General features: G+C 46.3%; 1 protein-coding gene across 7 annotated transcripts in view; it reads left to right on the plus strand.

The window, feature by feature from the left end:
• The window catches only part of Garnl3 (GTPase activating Rap/RanGAP domain like 3), a 140,690-nt gene extending 124,575 nt beyond the window's left edge, over positions 1 to 16,115 (plus strand). For 5 of the 7 annotated variants that reach the window (XM_032902709.1, XM_032902708.1, XM_032902714.1 and 2 more), the window contains 6 exons: positions 2,303 to 2,410; positions 3,849 to 3,967; positions 6,904 to 7,042; positions 8,414 to 8,629; positions 9,473 to 9,599; positions 15,659 to 16,115. In XM_032902709.1, the coding sequence (XP_032758600.1) occupies positions 2,303 to 2,410; positions 3,849 to 3,967; positions 6,904 to 7,042; positions 8,414 to 8,629; positions 9,473 to 9,599; positions 15,659 to 15,833 (884 nt within the window). In that variant the 3' untranslated portion in view covers positions 15,834 to 16,115. Of the gene's footprint in view, positions 1 to 2,302; positions 2,411 to 3,848; positions 3,968 to 6,903; positions 7,043 to 8,413; positions 8,630 to 9,472; positions 9,600 to 11,305; positions 11,825 to 15,658 lie in introns of those variants that run through there. The other 2 variants (XM_032902710.1, XM_032902711.1) reach the window with 2 other exon arrangements.
• Positions 16,116 to 16,748: the final 633 nt, after the last annotated feature.

Raw genomic sequence — 16,748 nt, forward strand, 5'->3', positions numbered from 1 at the left:
AGGGAGAAGAACATTGTTGGAGGGTAAGATTTTTGACTTATAAGGTATTTAGGATTGCTATATAATAAAAAGTTTACTTATCTAAGTCTAAGTTACTATGCTGTTGTAACTGACCTGCCTTCTGTATTCCTCTGAGACCAGAAACTGCAGTCTCTAGCACCTCTTGCTAAAACAGCAGGGGATTAAATAAAGTAGCCTTTGTCCTATCTCAGCAGGAACTAGCCTACTAGTTGAAGTCACTCACTGGAAGAAAAAGGGGCATTTTGAAAAGTAAATTTAGCTTTTTTTTTTTTCTTTTTAGAGAGAGAGAGGGAGAGGAAGAGAGAGAGAGAGAGAGAGAGAGAGAGAGAGAGAGAGAGAGAGAGAGATTTTATTTTTTTTCCTTCCTTTTTTTTTTTTTTTTTTTTTTTTGGAGCTGAGGACCGAACCCAGGGCCTTGCGCTTGCTAGGCAAGTGCTCTACCACTGAGCTAAATCCCCAACCGGTACCATTTATTTCTAAGTTGCAAAAAGTTTCCAATGAAAACTCTCTAAGAAAAAGGGGGAAATGGAAAGATCCTGAGTGGAACAAGGGAAATTCACACTCCTCTCTTTGTCCTCAGTAATTATACATCATTCAGAATATATGATCATGTGGTAAAAAGTTCATCACAAGCTTACACATAAATTCATATCATAAATCAAATAAAACGTTTACAACAGTATCCAGTAGGAATAATTATCTAGCTAAACATTCATCACCTGTAACAGTTCCACAGGTTCATGGAGAGTTAAAAACCATAACTAAGTTATTAGTGAAGTTTTGTATAGATAAACCCAGGTAACATTTTATCTTCTGCCCTAGCACCTATAATAAAGGTCCTATAATATATAACAGCACCTATAATATGTAATAAGGTCCCTTTTTATGACCTTTGGTTAATGGTTTTACAACCTCTTGGAATGTGCTCTGAGTAGAAGAAGCAATTAACTGGTGACAGAGACTGGCAGAATTCTCATTGCAGTTTTGTTTTTTTTTTTTCTTTTTTTCGGAGCTGGGGACCGAACCCAGGGCCTTGCGCTTGCTAGGCAAGCACTCTACCACTGAGCTAAATCCCCAACCCCCTCATTGCAGTTTTATCAGGGATGATCTACTAGCAGTCCCACTATAAAAAGCTTAATAAATGCTGGCATAATTTTAGGAATTCTTATTTAATTAATAATTAAAAAGTCGGGGCTGGAGAGATGGCTCAGAGGTTAAGAGCACTGTCTGCTCTTCCAGAGGTCATGAGTTCAATTCCCAGCAACCACATGGTGGCTCACAACCATCTATAATGAGATCTGGTGCCCTCTTCTGGCCTGCACGTGTACATGCAGGCAGAATGCTGTATACATAATAAATAAATCTTTAAAAAGAAAAAAAAAGAATTAAAAAGTCATCTATTTGTCTATATAGCATCACTACAAGACAGGAAATCTTTGTGATTCTACAGAGATCTTCTCAAAAGGGTGGGCTAATACCTAGTGATTGTTATATATGCTTAATAACAACAGGAAAAGCATATTAGTAGCAGGAATCTTTCCTAAAATGATTTGCTCCTGGGCCTTGTCTATAGGAGCAAATCTGTCTTGAATTATTTTAATCCAAGGCAGACTCATCTCAGAAAGATCACCTGCTAGTTATTAGCTTGTCCTATGTTGTCTCCTGACAAGGGGGCATATGCAACTCCCACTATGCTTGTCACAAGTGAGGCTCAAGAGTGACCTGCTTTGTAGAAAGGCCTCCTCTACCCCTGGGCTGCCCATTCTGAATCTTTGTCTAGCATGATGGTATGCATAGGCAGGAAGCACTTGGACTCTGCAGCCTGGCCTAGCTTCCTCCAAACACTCTGCCCCTGGTAGAGCTATGAGACTCAGGACAGACCACCTTATCTCTTTCAACCTTACGTTTATCTACAAAGTGAGCTTACAGGATAGCAGCATCTACTTTCTGAAGTCAGACAGTCTTCGACTTTTCTCTAGATGGCAGCTGTTAGCATACATGGTAACTGCCTCACAACCCTCAGAGTTTGGCTCAAGGGTTGACTACAGCTATTTGTAATAAACTAGCAGGGAGAGCTGGGTATGGTGACTAACACTTGTAATCACAGCACATGAGAAGCTGGGGCAGGAGCATTGCTGCAAAGTTGAGTCCAGCCTGGGTACAGAGAACTACTGGGAGGATGCTGCCCTAGCTGCCCTAGCTGCCCTAGCTGCTGTGACTCTGGCTGCAGGGATCTAGGTGCCATCTCTAACAAAACCAGTCGCTCTTGTTTTCATTGCAGACAGTTGCATCTATAAAAAGGTTTGCCCCTTTAACGGTGGCTCTTTTTTGCTTCAACCCTCGGCATCGGATTTCCAGTTCTGTTGGAACCAGGCTCCATATGCAATTGGTAAGAAGAACCCTTATCATGGTTCTGTGCCCCTACTGATCCCACCTGCAGGGTTTGGTCCCCTGTGAACAACTGGAACTTCCTCCAAACTACTGAATATTCTGGGGACTTGGACATCCTTCAAGGAGTTTGCTGTTAGATAACTCTTATGTCCCCCTGGCTCTTCTCGGTTCCTAGGCACATGAAATTTGAAAGCAATTAAATAGAATTTGGCAGTACCTAGCAGGCGTTTTCTAAAATCCACAAGCCAGGTCTCCAGCTAGTATGCTGACCAGCTGGGGGAAAAGTACATATATATCAGTGCTATTCTTACCTGCCTTGAAACCTGAGCTTTCAAAACCTCAGGGGCTGGCAAAATACCTGCTACTGAAATGTTAGAAAAAAGTACCAGGACTGGCATGAAGATTCAGCTGGCAGAGATGTTTGCTAGGAGCCTGATGAGTTCTGATGACCCAAACTCATATGGTTAAAGGAGAGAACTGACCCTTACAAGTTGTCCTCTGACCTCAAAAGTAAAGCCAAGTTCGCAGATGCTAAGACATGGCTCTGAGGAGCAGAGCTTCCCTGGCAGCCACAAGGCCTTGGATTCTAGTCCCAGCACTACTAATAATAGGAATAAAACCTGTAAAACTAAATACCAGGATACGAGTAGTGAAGGTTGTGTTTATGGAGCCACAGTAGGGATAAGAGAGTCACCCCGGTGTGATGCAGGCTGTGGCAGCACAGACCTGTAACCCCAGCACACGGGTAATGGAGATAGGAGGTTCATATGATGTTCAGGGACCTCTAACAAATTCAAGGGCAACTTGTCTAAAAAGCAAAAGGAAAAAAAAAAAACCTGTCTGCTAAAAGACCCACAGCAGAGCTTTGAGAGAACAGACCTGAGAGACACGCCTGGGCAGGCTCTGACTACAGATGAGGTAGGCCAAAAGGAGGAATGGAAACTGCCCTCTGGGCTTTGAATCAAGCACTGCAGAGAGCAGGCACAGAAGACTGGAGAGCACAGCAGAAAGAGTCACCAAGGATACCCCAGAACAGACAGGTCACCTATGCAGAGTACAGAGGGAGGTCAGGTGGACATCGAGCTGAAGGACCAGCCAGAGAACACAGGGACAGTGGAGAGGTAGCTGTGGTCGAGAGGTCAGCGTGTCATCGTGGTATTGCGAGGAGGAACTCCACCTCTGACAGAAGCATCTCAGTGCAGGGGTGCTCTGAAGGACACAACTACTGCCTGAAACACAGACCAGAGGGGCACAGAGACGGGTGACAGTGCTGGAGACACATGGGCCGAGCCAGGCAGGAAGGGCAAAGGAAACTTTCCAAGCCATCACATGCCAAAAGGGTGTCAAGATGCACTCTGGTGAGTGTGGGGTAAGTCACAATGATGACTGAGCAAGTGTGGCCACCTCACCCATTAGAACATCTGTTTCCCTTGCAGTCTGCGCCTTCCCATACCTCCTGGCCTTCACCACCGACTCCATGGAGATCCGCCTGGTGGTGAATGGGAACCTGGTCCACACGGCGGTTGTGCCACAGCTGCAGCTCGTAGCCTCCAGGGTGAGTGGAATGCAATTTCATGGCCTTAGCATCCAGAGGGGTCAAGTGAGCAAAAACTGCTCATGACCTCAGCACAGGGGTTCTGTGTCAAAATGCCAGGAGGGAGGTGGGGCTGCTGTGAGGATTAGTCAGTGGGGTTACTGTGTGTGTGTGTGTGTGTGTGTGTGTGTGTCTGTCTGTCTGTCTGTCTGTCTGTCTGTCTGTGACTATGTGTCTGTATGCATGTACCACAAAACACACGTTAAAAATCAGAAGACAGGGGCTGGAGAGATGACTCAGCGGTTAAGAGCACTGACTGCTCTTCCAGAGGTCCTGAGTTCAATTCCCAGCAACCACATGGTGACTCACAACCATCTGTAATGAGATCTGATTCCCTCTTCTGGTGTGTCTGAAGAAAGCAACAGTACACTCATATACATAAAATAAATAAATCTTTAAAAAAAAATCAGAGGACAGGCTGCCTCAGTCAGGCCCTGCCTTTCACCGTGTGGCTCCCAGATCTGAAGGGCAGGCCTCCAGGTTTGGTGGCCTTTCCCTGAGCCTGCACCTTCCTCCATGCTTACTGCCGAGCTTCAGTTGCAGCCATGTGAAACATGGCTCATCAACTAACCCACGCCAGCAACTCAGAGGACACTGGAAAAGATGGCTTCCCAGGGTGTCTTTGTCTAGTGCCCACACCGTGATTCAACCTCACGAAGGCCCCTCTCGCTCCCACAGCACCGTGCCCTGCCCCATTCCTTACGGCCCCCTTCTCACCCCTGATCTTAATCATGCAGGTCAGAGGCAGCTGCCCCTCTGCCCCACTGCACTGCAGCTGTGTGCATCACACACACAGCCGGTGCTTCCAAAATATGTACATGTTTAAAACATGTGTGCACGTGTGCACGTGGACTGTGAGTTTACTGTGTAACAGTCTTAGTTTACAGATAACGTAAAATATGCTCTTCACAAAACCTAGAACACTTAGTTCTCAGAAAATACACTTTTTTTTGTTACCTTTGACCCAATTGGTAAGACATAATCACGCACCTAAACATACAAAGCCCAGTACCATCCATCCCTTAAGAACATTCATAACAACCTGTAAATACTCAGAGCAGAATCTTAACGTCAGCCTCCATTGTCCTGCCACGGCTTCTCTCTCTCAGAAAATACACTTTTGATTTTACCTTGCATCCATAACCACGCCACAGGTTCAACTCCACCCTAAGTTTACAGTTGGCGTCCTACCTCGATCTACTCGTTATTGTCCCAATGTGTTATGTCAAGAGATCTGTCATGCAGCAAGATGTGAGCCCGATATGTAGCTCACATATGGACGCCCAGCACTTACAAGCTATTTGGAGGACTGCTGTTGAGTTTGAGGCCAGTCTCAAGTACCTAGTGAGATCCAGGCTAGCCTGGGGTACAAGTAAAACTTTAACTCAGAAGTAAAAAACATCTAATATGCAATCAACTGTTGAACTATTTTTCTGGGCTAGAGAGCTAGCTCAGTGGTTAAGACCCCTTAGTATTCTTGCAAAGGACCCGGGTTCAGTTCCCAGTGCCTATGTGGTGGCTCACAATGTCTATTCCAGGGGATCCAGTCCTTGGGCTCCTGCATGTACACAGTGCTTAGGACATATACTTGGGGCCGCACACATACATATAAAACTAAGCAAGTTTTAAAAAATATTTATCACCAGAAAAAAAAATCACACCTCTTAAAGCAGAACTTACTCCAGATGTAGCCCTAGACACATTTTCATCCCAGCTCATATGGTGTCTGTGGTGCTGAGAGCCCGTCCACTGGATGTGATGACACCTGAGTCAGGAAGAGCCGCACAGCAGTTCCCGAATAACAGTAAATATAGCCGAATAATTAAGAACGGCTGAATTCTGATGCCGAGGATCATTATCTCTGACATATTTAAGTTTATACCATTTGGTCTGGGGAGAGGTTCCTCAGGGAAAGTGTTTGTAGAGCAAGCATGAGGACCTGAGTTCAATGCCCAGCACTCACGTGAAATTCTGAGTGTGGTCACAAACATGCCTGGTGCAATAAGGGACAGAGACGGGTGGGTGGCTAGGGTTTACTAGACACCAGCCTAGCTCCAGGTTCATCGAGAGACCCAGTCCTAAGAAAGGAAGGTGCAGAGAGATGGAGCAGGACCCCTCCTCCCTCCTCCCTCCTCCTCCCTCCTCCCTCCCCTCCATCCTCCCTCCCCCTCCTCCCCACCCCTCCTCCTCCTCCCTCACCCCCTCCCTCCCTCCTCCCTCACCCCTCTTCCCTCCTCCCTCCTCCCTCCTCCCTCACCCCCTTCCTCCCCTCCCTCCTCCCTCCTCCCTCCCTCCCTCCCCCCTCACCCCCTCTTCCCTCCTCCTCCATCCTCCTCCCCCTCACCCCTCCCTCCTCTCCCCTCCCTCCTCCATCCTCCATCCAGGTACATAGTCATGCATATTGCACACACATGTGGATAAACACTACAACACAAAGCTAATTTCATAGCTTTAAAATATTATTATTGCTAGCCATGTTTAAGCTCTCACTTGTGAAATTCCTGAGAGTTGGCTCTCAGAGACTCATGTTATGTCCCATGACTGGGGTTACCAAAATCTGCACATTTAGGCATGTGGAGTCTCTGCTGACTGAGTGGAGCAAGCCTCCATTTTCCCACTGCACAATGGTCCTGATGGAATTCCCCCAGCTCTGTCCCAATTCTGAGACTCCTGAGGGAAGTGTGTGTGTGTGTGTGTGTGTGTGTGTGTGTGTGTGTGTGTGTGTCGTGTTGTGTGTGCAGATGTGAGGCAAGTGCAGAGAGGAGGGAAGCAAATCCTTGGGGAAAAGTCAGACACAGGCCCGCACTGCCTGCTCCGCTGAGTCAGGAAGTCATGCCCTAGCCTGGGAACCAGTCAGGCATTCAAGGCAGCTGGTAACACTTCCTCTTCCTTTCCAGTCAGATATATACTTCACAGCAGCCACAACTGTGCATGAGGGCTCATCTGGAGGCAGCTCAAAGGGGGCCAGTGCACACACATCTCCTCAGACACCACCGGCCCGGGACACTCCACTGTTTCCTTCTTCCCTGGGGGAAGGTAAAGTCTAGCTTGTCCTGTCGTCTTAATAGATGCTTTAGGGCCTCATGTCTTAGGCTTATTGTCAGAATTAGACATAATCACTGCTAAAGAAGTACTATTCAGGCCGGGCATAGCATCACACGCCTTTAATCCCAGCACTCAGAAGGCAGAGGCAGGTGGATCTCTGTGAGTTCCAGGACAGCCAGGGCTACACAGAAAAATACTATCTTGGAAAACAAAAACAAAAAACAAAAATTCAAAGTAGGAATAGAAGTTATTGACATTGTCACTGTCAAAAACCAGTAAAAAAGGAAGACTTGCTTGGTTGTGTGCCCAACATTTGTGAGGTTGAGTGAGACAGAGAATCCCACATGCACTCAAGCAACAAACACAAAGAGAAGAAATCCCATCATGCAAAGCACTGCCTCAGTGTGGAAAAGGGAAATAGGCCAGAGGGCATCCAGCTGCAAGTTTCATGTGTTCCTCATGGGTGGGGACTGTGCTAGTGAGTTTCGAGCTAAATCTGCAGCCCTCAGGCCTCAGTGTGTCACTCTAACTTTGCTCATTTTCCCAGAGGCTTTTACCAGACTCCTGTAGGGCTGGGAACAGCAAGGGTTTCGTGTGACTTTTTGCTCCATCCTTCTGTCCATCCACCTGTCCTCTTTATCACTTATTGTTAGGATGAGGGTCCCAGGCACAGGCCCTTGCTCTCCTGACCTCCTAGTTTTCTGTGCGAGCACAACTGACAACCAGTGTATTTTATCAAATTCATTCAGAAAAAGGGAAGCTTTGCAGCAATCAGGATGAAAACTGAATAAAAAAGTAAGTTAATAGAAAAAAGAGAAAGGGGTTTCTTCATGCTAATGATATTAAGGAACAAGAAATTATTTTCAGGCCAGCAAGATGGTCCTGCAGGTACAGGCACTTGTCATCAGGCCTGATGAACTGACTTGAATCCCTGTGTCAAATGGGAAAAGATACCCGAGTCCTGTAACTCCTGACCTCCATAGAGGTACACACACACACACACACACACACACACACACACACACACACACACACACACTCACACACACTCAATAAATGTAATTTAAAACTTTGGGGGGGAGCTTTGTTTGGTTTGGTGATTTTATTGTTGTTATTTATTTTTTGTTTTTTGTTTTATTTTTTAGGACAGGGTTTCTCTGTGTAGCCCCGGCTGTTCTGGGCTCTCTCTATAGACCAGGCTGGCCTCAAAGTCAGAGACCTACCTGCCTCTGCCTCCTGAGTGCTGGAGTTAAAGGCGTGCATCACAATTGCCCGGCTCGTACTTGAAAACGTGTAAAGGAAGACGTTCTGTTGTAAATAACATGCGCCTAAAGTTCTGGTCTTTTCCAAATTGTGTTTCAGGTGAAATTCAGTCTAAAAATCTGTACAAGATTCCACTTAGAAACCTTGTGGGCAGAAGCATCGAGCGACCTCTGAAATCGCCTTTAGTCTCCAAGGTCATCAGCCCGCCCACCTCCATCGGCCTTGGAGTCGCCGCCATTCCTGTCACACATTCCTTGTCCCTCTCCCGCATGGAAATTAAAGAGATAGCAAGCAGGACCCGCAGGGAGCTGCTAGGTAATCACCTCTCAGGCTGTGTCCCAGCTTATGACTAGACCAGAGGTCAAAACCAGAGGTTAAAGGGGACCAGGGGCCGGTAAGGTGGCTCAGAGCTTCAAACACTCCTTCAAGCTTTACATGTGAGTTGGAGCCCCAGGACATACATGACTAAAGGACAGAGCTGACTCAAGCTGTCCTCTCATCCCCAAACAAATAACATGATAAAACAATTTAAACAACCTCCCTCTCAGAAGAGATTCATCAATCCATCAATCATAATCCACACCCGAGAACACTGGACCTCTTCCTCCAGGGATGCTGCTGGCCTCTCTTCCTGCATCAGCTGACCAAGCCATGTTCCATGGAGGGGAGGATCGGGCAGGCAGTTCCTAGGATCACTACAGGACTTTAGGGACTTGGCTGCTTGTATTAGGCTTCTCCAGGACTTGTGTATTGCAGTGTATGTATACTCTACGATCAGAGAAAGAAAACTTCACCAACAAGAAAACTACTGGAAAAGCAATCTGTCATCTTTGCTACTGTCTTGGGTCTCACAATGTACCAATAAGAACAAAAGGTGGTGTGCACCTTTAATCCCAGCAGTTCAGAGGCTGACACAGGTGGATCTCGGAGTTTGAGGCCAACCTGGTCTACAAAGCAAATCTAGGACTGCCAGAGCTACAAAGAGAAATCCTGTCTCAAAAAACTAAAAAATAAGATAAAGTGAAGTGGGCAGGGAAAATGGAGGGAGAAGGGATAGATGTGGTCAAAACATATCATATGCTTGTGTGAAATTTGCAAAGAACTTTCTGCCCCCTGTGGTAATGGCCTACTGGCCTGTGATTTTCCTCTGTACTGCAGGCCTCTCTGATGATGGTGGGCCCAGGTCAGAAGGAGCACCAAGGGCTAAATCAAAAACCCGGAAGCGGTTGGAAGAAAGCCAAGGAAGCCCCAAGCCAGAGACTGTGAGGTCAGCTAGCAGTGACAGGTAAGAAGGTGGCCCTGCACTGCTGTATGGTGGCGCCCAGGTGTTGTGTTTTATAAAGAAGAAGGAAAGAACCAGGATCTGTTGAATGGAGCTGGGTATGGTCAGGTGGAAGGGTGCCTCTGTGGGCCCATGCTGAGGATCCCTTCCCCTGAGGGACCAGCCACATGACAGATATAGTATGGAATAGTTTATTTAGGGCATGGGAAGGGGAGTTGAGGATGGAATAGAGACAGAGAAAGGGGGTGGGGGTAGAGGCTGGCCAGGAACACATGGAGAGAAGGGGGAGAGGGATGGAGAAAGAGGGAAAAGGGGCAGGGAGTAAGACAGTAAGAGGATAAGAGAGTGAGGAGTGGACAAGCAGCTACTTCTATAGTGAGTCAGGCACACTTGGCTGTTGCCAGGTAACTGTAGGGCAGAGCCTAGAAAGAATACCAACACCAAGAGTCTACTAGCCCAGCACCCTACAAGGTCAGCACCCATCCCACTAGGAAGGTCCCAGAGAGGACAGCTGACACCATGGGGCTGAGACAAGAGGACACTGTCACCAGCATCAAACAAATGTTCACTAAAATATAATGAGAGGCTATAGACAGCTCAGCTAGAGCCTTGCCTGACACTCACAAAACTGTACACATGTGTATGAGAAATAAACAAGACAGAGAGAGACTTTTTTGTAGTATGTAGTTTTGAATCTCTACCCACCCTTACTCCAGGAGGTGACCATGATACCAGCCCCCACCCAGCTTCCCATGAATCCTTGGACAAAAGGTACACAATTTGTTCCTTTTCTACTTGCCTTCTTGACACAATTGCTGGGAGCTGCTATCTCCCACCTGGAAAACTTGCCCTTATCTATCCTCTTAGCTCTGTACCTCCTACCCGCCCTAAACTTCAGTGGCTAGTCCCATTGAGGCCCTGGCTAGTCCCATCTAGGCCCTGGCTAGTCCCATCGAGGCCCTGCCAAACCTCCATGACCACCGCCTGTCATAGTGGCCACAGACCCCAGCTCCTCCTGAGACCTCACATGGTTGCCCAGTTCTCCTCTCCCCAAAGCACCTCAAACTGCCCCCCATCCCCTGTATTCCCCACCCTACCTTCAGGGGCCTGGAAGTCCTGCCTGTACCTTCTGCCCAGCAATTGGCCCAAGGCTTTCTTTACTGATAGATCAAGAACCAACTGGGGAATAGGACTACCCCCTACACCTCACCCTTCTGTCCAATAAAAAAAATAAATTTAAAAAACTTTTTTAAAATGTTTTTTAAGATGTATTTTATTTATGAGTACACTGTAGCTGTCTTCAGACACACCAGAAGAGGGCATCAGATCCCATTACAGATGGTTGTGAGCCACCATGTGGTTGCTGGGAATTGAACTCAGGACCTCTGGAAGAGCAGTCAGTGCTCTTAACCACTGAGCCATCTCTCCAGCCCCTCTTCTCAGACATAAATTGAACAAAAACATAATAATCACAACAGTTATATAGTATGATAGACAAATGACATATAGTCTATCATGTTTGTCAGTTAGATAAAGTACACTACCACCATTCCTAACTGAAAGAATTATGATTCTATCCCTAGATTATATTTAGATTTTAGCCTGTAGCCCTTATCTGAAAGCCATGTCTTCCACCCTAAAACCTCTCTCCCAATGTTAAACAACTTGAATTTGATTATTAGACTAAAACTAATCTTCAACCCCATCAGATTTCTGAGAACAACTTAAACATCACCTGGGTATATAGGAAGCACCCAAACATAGCTTCTCAAACAACTGGAGAGACAGCTGACTACCTGGAGAGCCCCTCATTCCTCAAAACTTTGGAGAATCAGTCTTTGGCCTTCTAGCCCAGGATCATCTATCTGACAGACCCCTGCAAAACAGAATTATTAAGGACTGCTTACCCTGTCTTGGCAGAGCCAACAGTGCACTATTTTGCATAATGTGTCCTTTTCCTGGGCACTGTTTCATCTGCAGATCAAACAGGCAATTTCTGCCCAGTGGCTGCCTTGCCACTTGGAGGGTGTGAAGATGCGCAATTCTTCTTTGAACCAAGAAGAGGGTGCCGTGAGGAACAGACATGTCTCATTGTCAAATAACTAAATAATATCAAATGTCACATTCTGTGGATTTCTGATGATTTTGAAGATTATATATGTAAAGTAATCTGAAAGTTCAACCTTGACTACTCTCAGCCATTTCTAACTGAAATATATTGAAAACTCCCTTTTATAATTCAATCAGAATCTAACACAACCATGAGTTTGCTCTCCGGCCCCTAACTCGTATTGCTTACTCAACTAAAAACTGTTTGTAACAGTAGTTATAGAAGGACTGGGTCTAAGCTTTACATTCTTTTTTCTTTTTTTTTTTTTTTTTTTTTTTTTTTCCGGAGCTGGGGACCAACCCAGGGCCTTGCGCTTGCTAGGCAAGTGCTCTACCACTGAGCTAAATCCCCAACCCAAGCTTTATATTCTTAAATGAGTTGTATTGATATAAGAAATCCATACCAATGAAAACCTTAAACCCCTATCAAAAACTTTGTACCAATGTAACTTTTTATCAAAGATTTATACCAATTAAGATTATGGCTATACAATTAATCCTACCTATTTCTTCCCTGTTCAAAATTATGACCATTCCTAAATTATCCCTTAAAATGATAACTTTTTATAATTTGTAAAATAACCATTACCAGACCCCCAAACCCAGGGATTGGGCTGATCACTCTATATAACTTCTTTTTGAACAGGGCAACAAAAAATTTTTAAAGGAACAGAAGGGAAGGAAAATTAGAAAATTTGGTTAGACTTTAAGAAAGCTAACTTTAGTATCTATTATCCAGTCTCCGCATGCTTAGAAGGCTCAGGGCTTGACTGAAGTTCTGACTAGATGCATTTGAAAGGTTGAACGAGGCAAGGTGACCTGGAATCCATGGCACAGGGGGTCCTAGCAGGTCAGTTCAGCATCTCTGAGGATAAATCTCACCAAAGCTGTGTACTCTTTAGTAGATAAATCTCACAACCGAAATGCTAGTCTCATTAAGATATCCATATGGGGGCTGGAGAGATGGCTTAGTGGTTAAGAGCACTGACTGCTCTTCCAGAGGTTCTGAGTTCAAATCCCAGCAACCACATGGTGGCTCACAGCCATCTGTAATGGGATCTGATGCCCTCTTCTGGTGTGTCTGAAGACAGGGACAGTGTACTTATATGTAAGAAATAAATCTTAAAAAAAAAAAAAGTTATCCATATGGATTGTGCAGGGTGCACAGATGAGTTAAAGATGGTCCTTGTTGAGCATGTGACAGGCAGCTGTCTTGTTATGAGTTAACTTTATTAATAACCGGTTATAATGAGTCCTCATTCATGCCACGTGAAGGATGGCGCAAAGAATCTTTACCTGCCCTATTTGATTCTCTTGCATTTTTCTAGTTTTTCAGGAGGTCTCCCCCTGTCATACCTGATCCATATCACTCTAGAAGGGGTCCAGAGCCTTTCCTGTCAACACAGATGCAGAGCCTTTCTCAACACTGTCTCAACACTGTCTCAACACTAGGTTTCACTCTTTGGCCCTGGCTAACCTAGAACCCACTATACAGACCAGGCTGGCTTCAGACTCACAGAGATCTTCCTGCCTATTTCCCTAACGCTGGGATTGAAGACATACACCACCACACCCAGCCCTAGAGAGAATCATGTATCTAATGTATTCTGATCATAGTCACACAGATGCACACACACATGCCTGTTACTCTTGCTTGTCCCCCTCCCATTGGTGACTCTGAAGGGACCATTTTTGGCCCACTAGTTTGATGAAGATACACAAAAAATAAGATTGCTTAGTGTCTTAGGGTTTTACTGCCGTGAACAGACACCATGACCAAGGCAACTCTTACAAGGACAACATTTAATTGTGGCTGGCTTACAGTTTGAGAGGTTCAGTCCATTATCATCAAGGTGGGAACAAAACAGCATCCAGGCAGGCATGGTGCAGGCAGAACTGAGAGTTCTACATGTTCATCTGAGGGCTGATAGTGGAAGAATGGCTTCCAGGCAGCAAGGATGAGGATCTTAAAGCCTACACTTACTCCAACAAGGCCACACCTTCTAATAGTGCCACTCCCTACATACCGAGCATACACAAACCATCACACTTAGTGAGAGTTAGAGTTAGGGTCAGACTCTTCCAGAACTGGTGTCCCTGTGAGCAGGGAGAGCCCTTCTGAAAGCAGTGCAGGACGCACGCACGACTCACAGCCTGCTGCCTGCAGCGTGTTTCCTGCAGCAGCAGCGCCTGTGCTCCTTCAGGAGAGGACAGGACACCTGTCCAAGCCGCACGCTTTACTCAGCACTGAGCTGGGGGAGACAGGGAGGGTCACAGGCATTCAGCAGCAGGCCATCCATCCCTCATGGCAGAGTGGCAGATGATGCAGTGAGGTGTCTGCTATCTGGGCAGAGAGCCTCCCATACCCCAGTTACAGAAGCACGAGTCTGCCTGGTCAGAAGAGCCAGCCTCACTCCTGCTTCAGCCTCCTGTGGAGAAACAGATCTCACCACAATGACATCATCTCAGCCAGCCATAGGCGAACCGTGAAACTTAAAGGGCAGTAAGGGAGCTAGAGATGACTGTGGGTGAGAGCACGGGCTGCTCTTAGAGGACAGAAGTTCCCAGCACCCACATGGCTCTTCACAACCACCTGTAACTCTCGCTTCTGGGCATCCAATGCCGCCTTCTGGCAGCAGGCACTCAAATGGTACAGACAGATAAATAACTATGCATAAAAAATAAACATTAAATATATATTTTTTTCCTTTTCTTTTTTTTCGGAGCTGGGGACCGAACCCAGGGCCTTGCCCTTGCTAGGCAAGCGCTCTACTGCTGAGCTAAATCCCCAACCCCCTAAATATATATTTTTAAAGCCAGGCTGGGCATGATGGCACATGCTTTAAAACCCAGCATTCGGCCACAAAGGCAGATGTCTTTGAGTTCAAGGCCAGTGTGCTCTAAATAATCAGTTCTGGGCCAGCGAGCTACAAAATGAGATCCTGTCTCAAAATATCAAAAATTAAAATAGAGAATCTTATTTTTTTTTTCGGAGCTGAGGACCGAACCCAGGGCCTTGCGCTTGCTAGACAAGCGCTCTACAACTGAGCTAAATCCCCAACCCCAAGAATCTTATTTTTTTATATTTCGCTTTTTTGAGACAGTTTCTCTATGTACCTTAGATGTCCTGGAACTCACTCTGTAGACTAGGCTGCCCTGAAACTCAGAGCTCAGAGATCTGTTTGCCTCTGCGTCTGCCTCTTGAATGCTGGCATTAAAGGTGTGCAGCATCACCACCCGGCAAATAGAGTCTTAATCAACAACAGTAAACCCACTGCAAGTAGCTGGGCATGGTGGCTCAGGCCTGGAGTATCAGCGCCCGGGAGGCAGAGACAGAAGAATCACTGCAAGTTCAAGGCCAGCCTGACCCTCTCACAGTAATAATATTAATGCTGCAGTTAGCAGCATTTATTGTTTGATCTTAAAGGACCCAGGTTCAATTCCCAATACCCACGAGATAGCTCAGAATTATCTGTAATTCTAATTCTAGAGGATCTGGTGCCCTTTTCAAGCCTCCGAGAGCACAGAGATGCACATGGTGTAACAATATCCACACATACAAAGCATCATTTGCATCAAATAAAAATAAAAACAATGGGGGTTGGGGATTTAGCTCAGTGGATAGAGCGCTTGCCTAGCAAGCACAAGGCCCTGGGTTTGGTCCTCAGCTCCGAAAAAAAAAAATAATAATCAACAACATAGACACACAAACAACACAATAATAATAACGGTAGAAAGGCAGGTGGAAGGTGCACTTTGCTGGGGGTCAAGAACAGGACGCACACAGCCCAGGGCTGGCTAGGACCGGATGGTGAGAATGGGGACGGATAACAGGACCCCGAGTCAGTGCTCTGAGCAGGCTGAGTGGCCAGAGACACGGGGAAGAAGGGCTTCACAGACTGCTAGGGAGGCCCACAGGAAGTCACCCTGTGACAGCAGCTTCTGTCTTCCAGGATCCCATCAGGAGTGTTGGAAAGTCCAGCGTCGGAAGCCATTCCCGAGGGCCAGAACCACTCGACAAGCTCTGAGCAGGACCCTGTATTGGACAAAGAGGGCAGCCCGGGCACAGGCAGCAGCCCCTTCCAGCTCACGGCCTCCTCTGAGGAAGACATCATTGATTTGAAATAGAGTCTGTGTCCCGTGGTCCTCCTTAGTTTTCTTATGCAGATTTGTACTGTTCAAACAGCGCCCACGTCCAGTTCCAACAAAGCGCGCCTTCAGCCAGGCAGCGATCTACCGGACCAAACCTGCACCCTCAGCCAGTTTGGGTCACTCTCCAGTGTCCAGTGCCATCTTTCTTGACCCTGTTTCTTTCCACTCAAGACCCGTCAGTCCCCTTGTAATAAAGGTGGTAGATTTCATTAAGGTTTTAGATCAAAACTTTGAATAAATCAAAAACGTTCATTCTTATTCTCTGCAACCCCTCTTTATAGATTTAGATGGAAATTATTTTTTCGTAAATTTTGACATATGTCATATACTATGTTTCTTTTATGAAAAAAAAAAGATGCTGCCTTTTAATTTTACCATAAATAAGTTTTCTTTCTTGGCCCTGTTACTGCCTGGGTTCACCGGGGTGGGGCCCCCTGTCCTCCAGCCTGGAGCCCTGGGAAAGAAGAATGAAGCCTCCTGCTTCCAAGTCTTATGAGAATTCATCTTACCACTGGGAGTTTGTGTGCCTGGACGTCCTGCATCCCTGTCTGAGAGTTCCCAGATGCCCTGCCTTGTGGGTCCACCCGTTTTGTTTTGTTTTGTGGTGTTGGGTATGGATCCCAAGGCCTTGCATGCACCAGGCAAACACTGTTGCTGAGCTAAGTCCCAAGCCCCTGCCGCGTTCTTTCATATGAACCGAGCAGTTGTCCTTCCTCTCATAGATACATCAGAATGTAGAGATAAGGAGTGAAGGCTGGAGGAGTGCTTCAGTGGATAGGAGCACTCGCTCCTGCAGAGGACCCTCAGGTAGGGTTTCCATTGCTGGGATCAGACACCATGGCCAAGGCAACTCTTACAAGGACAGCATTTAATTGGGCTGGCTTACAGGTT

This window comes from Rattus rattus, chromosome 5 (assembly GCF_011064425.1).
Source record: "Rattus rattus isolate New Zealand chromosome 5, Rrattus_CSIRO_v1, whole genome shotgun sequence".
In the NCBI taxonomy this organism is placed as follows: domain Eukaryota; kingdom Metazoa; phylum Chordata; class Mammalia; order Rodentia; family Muridae; genus Rattus; species Rattus rattus.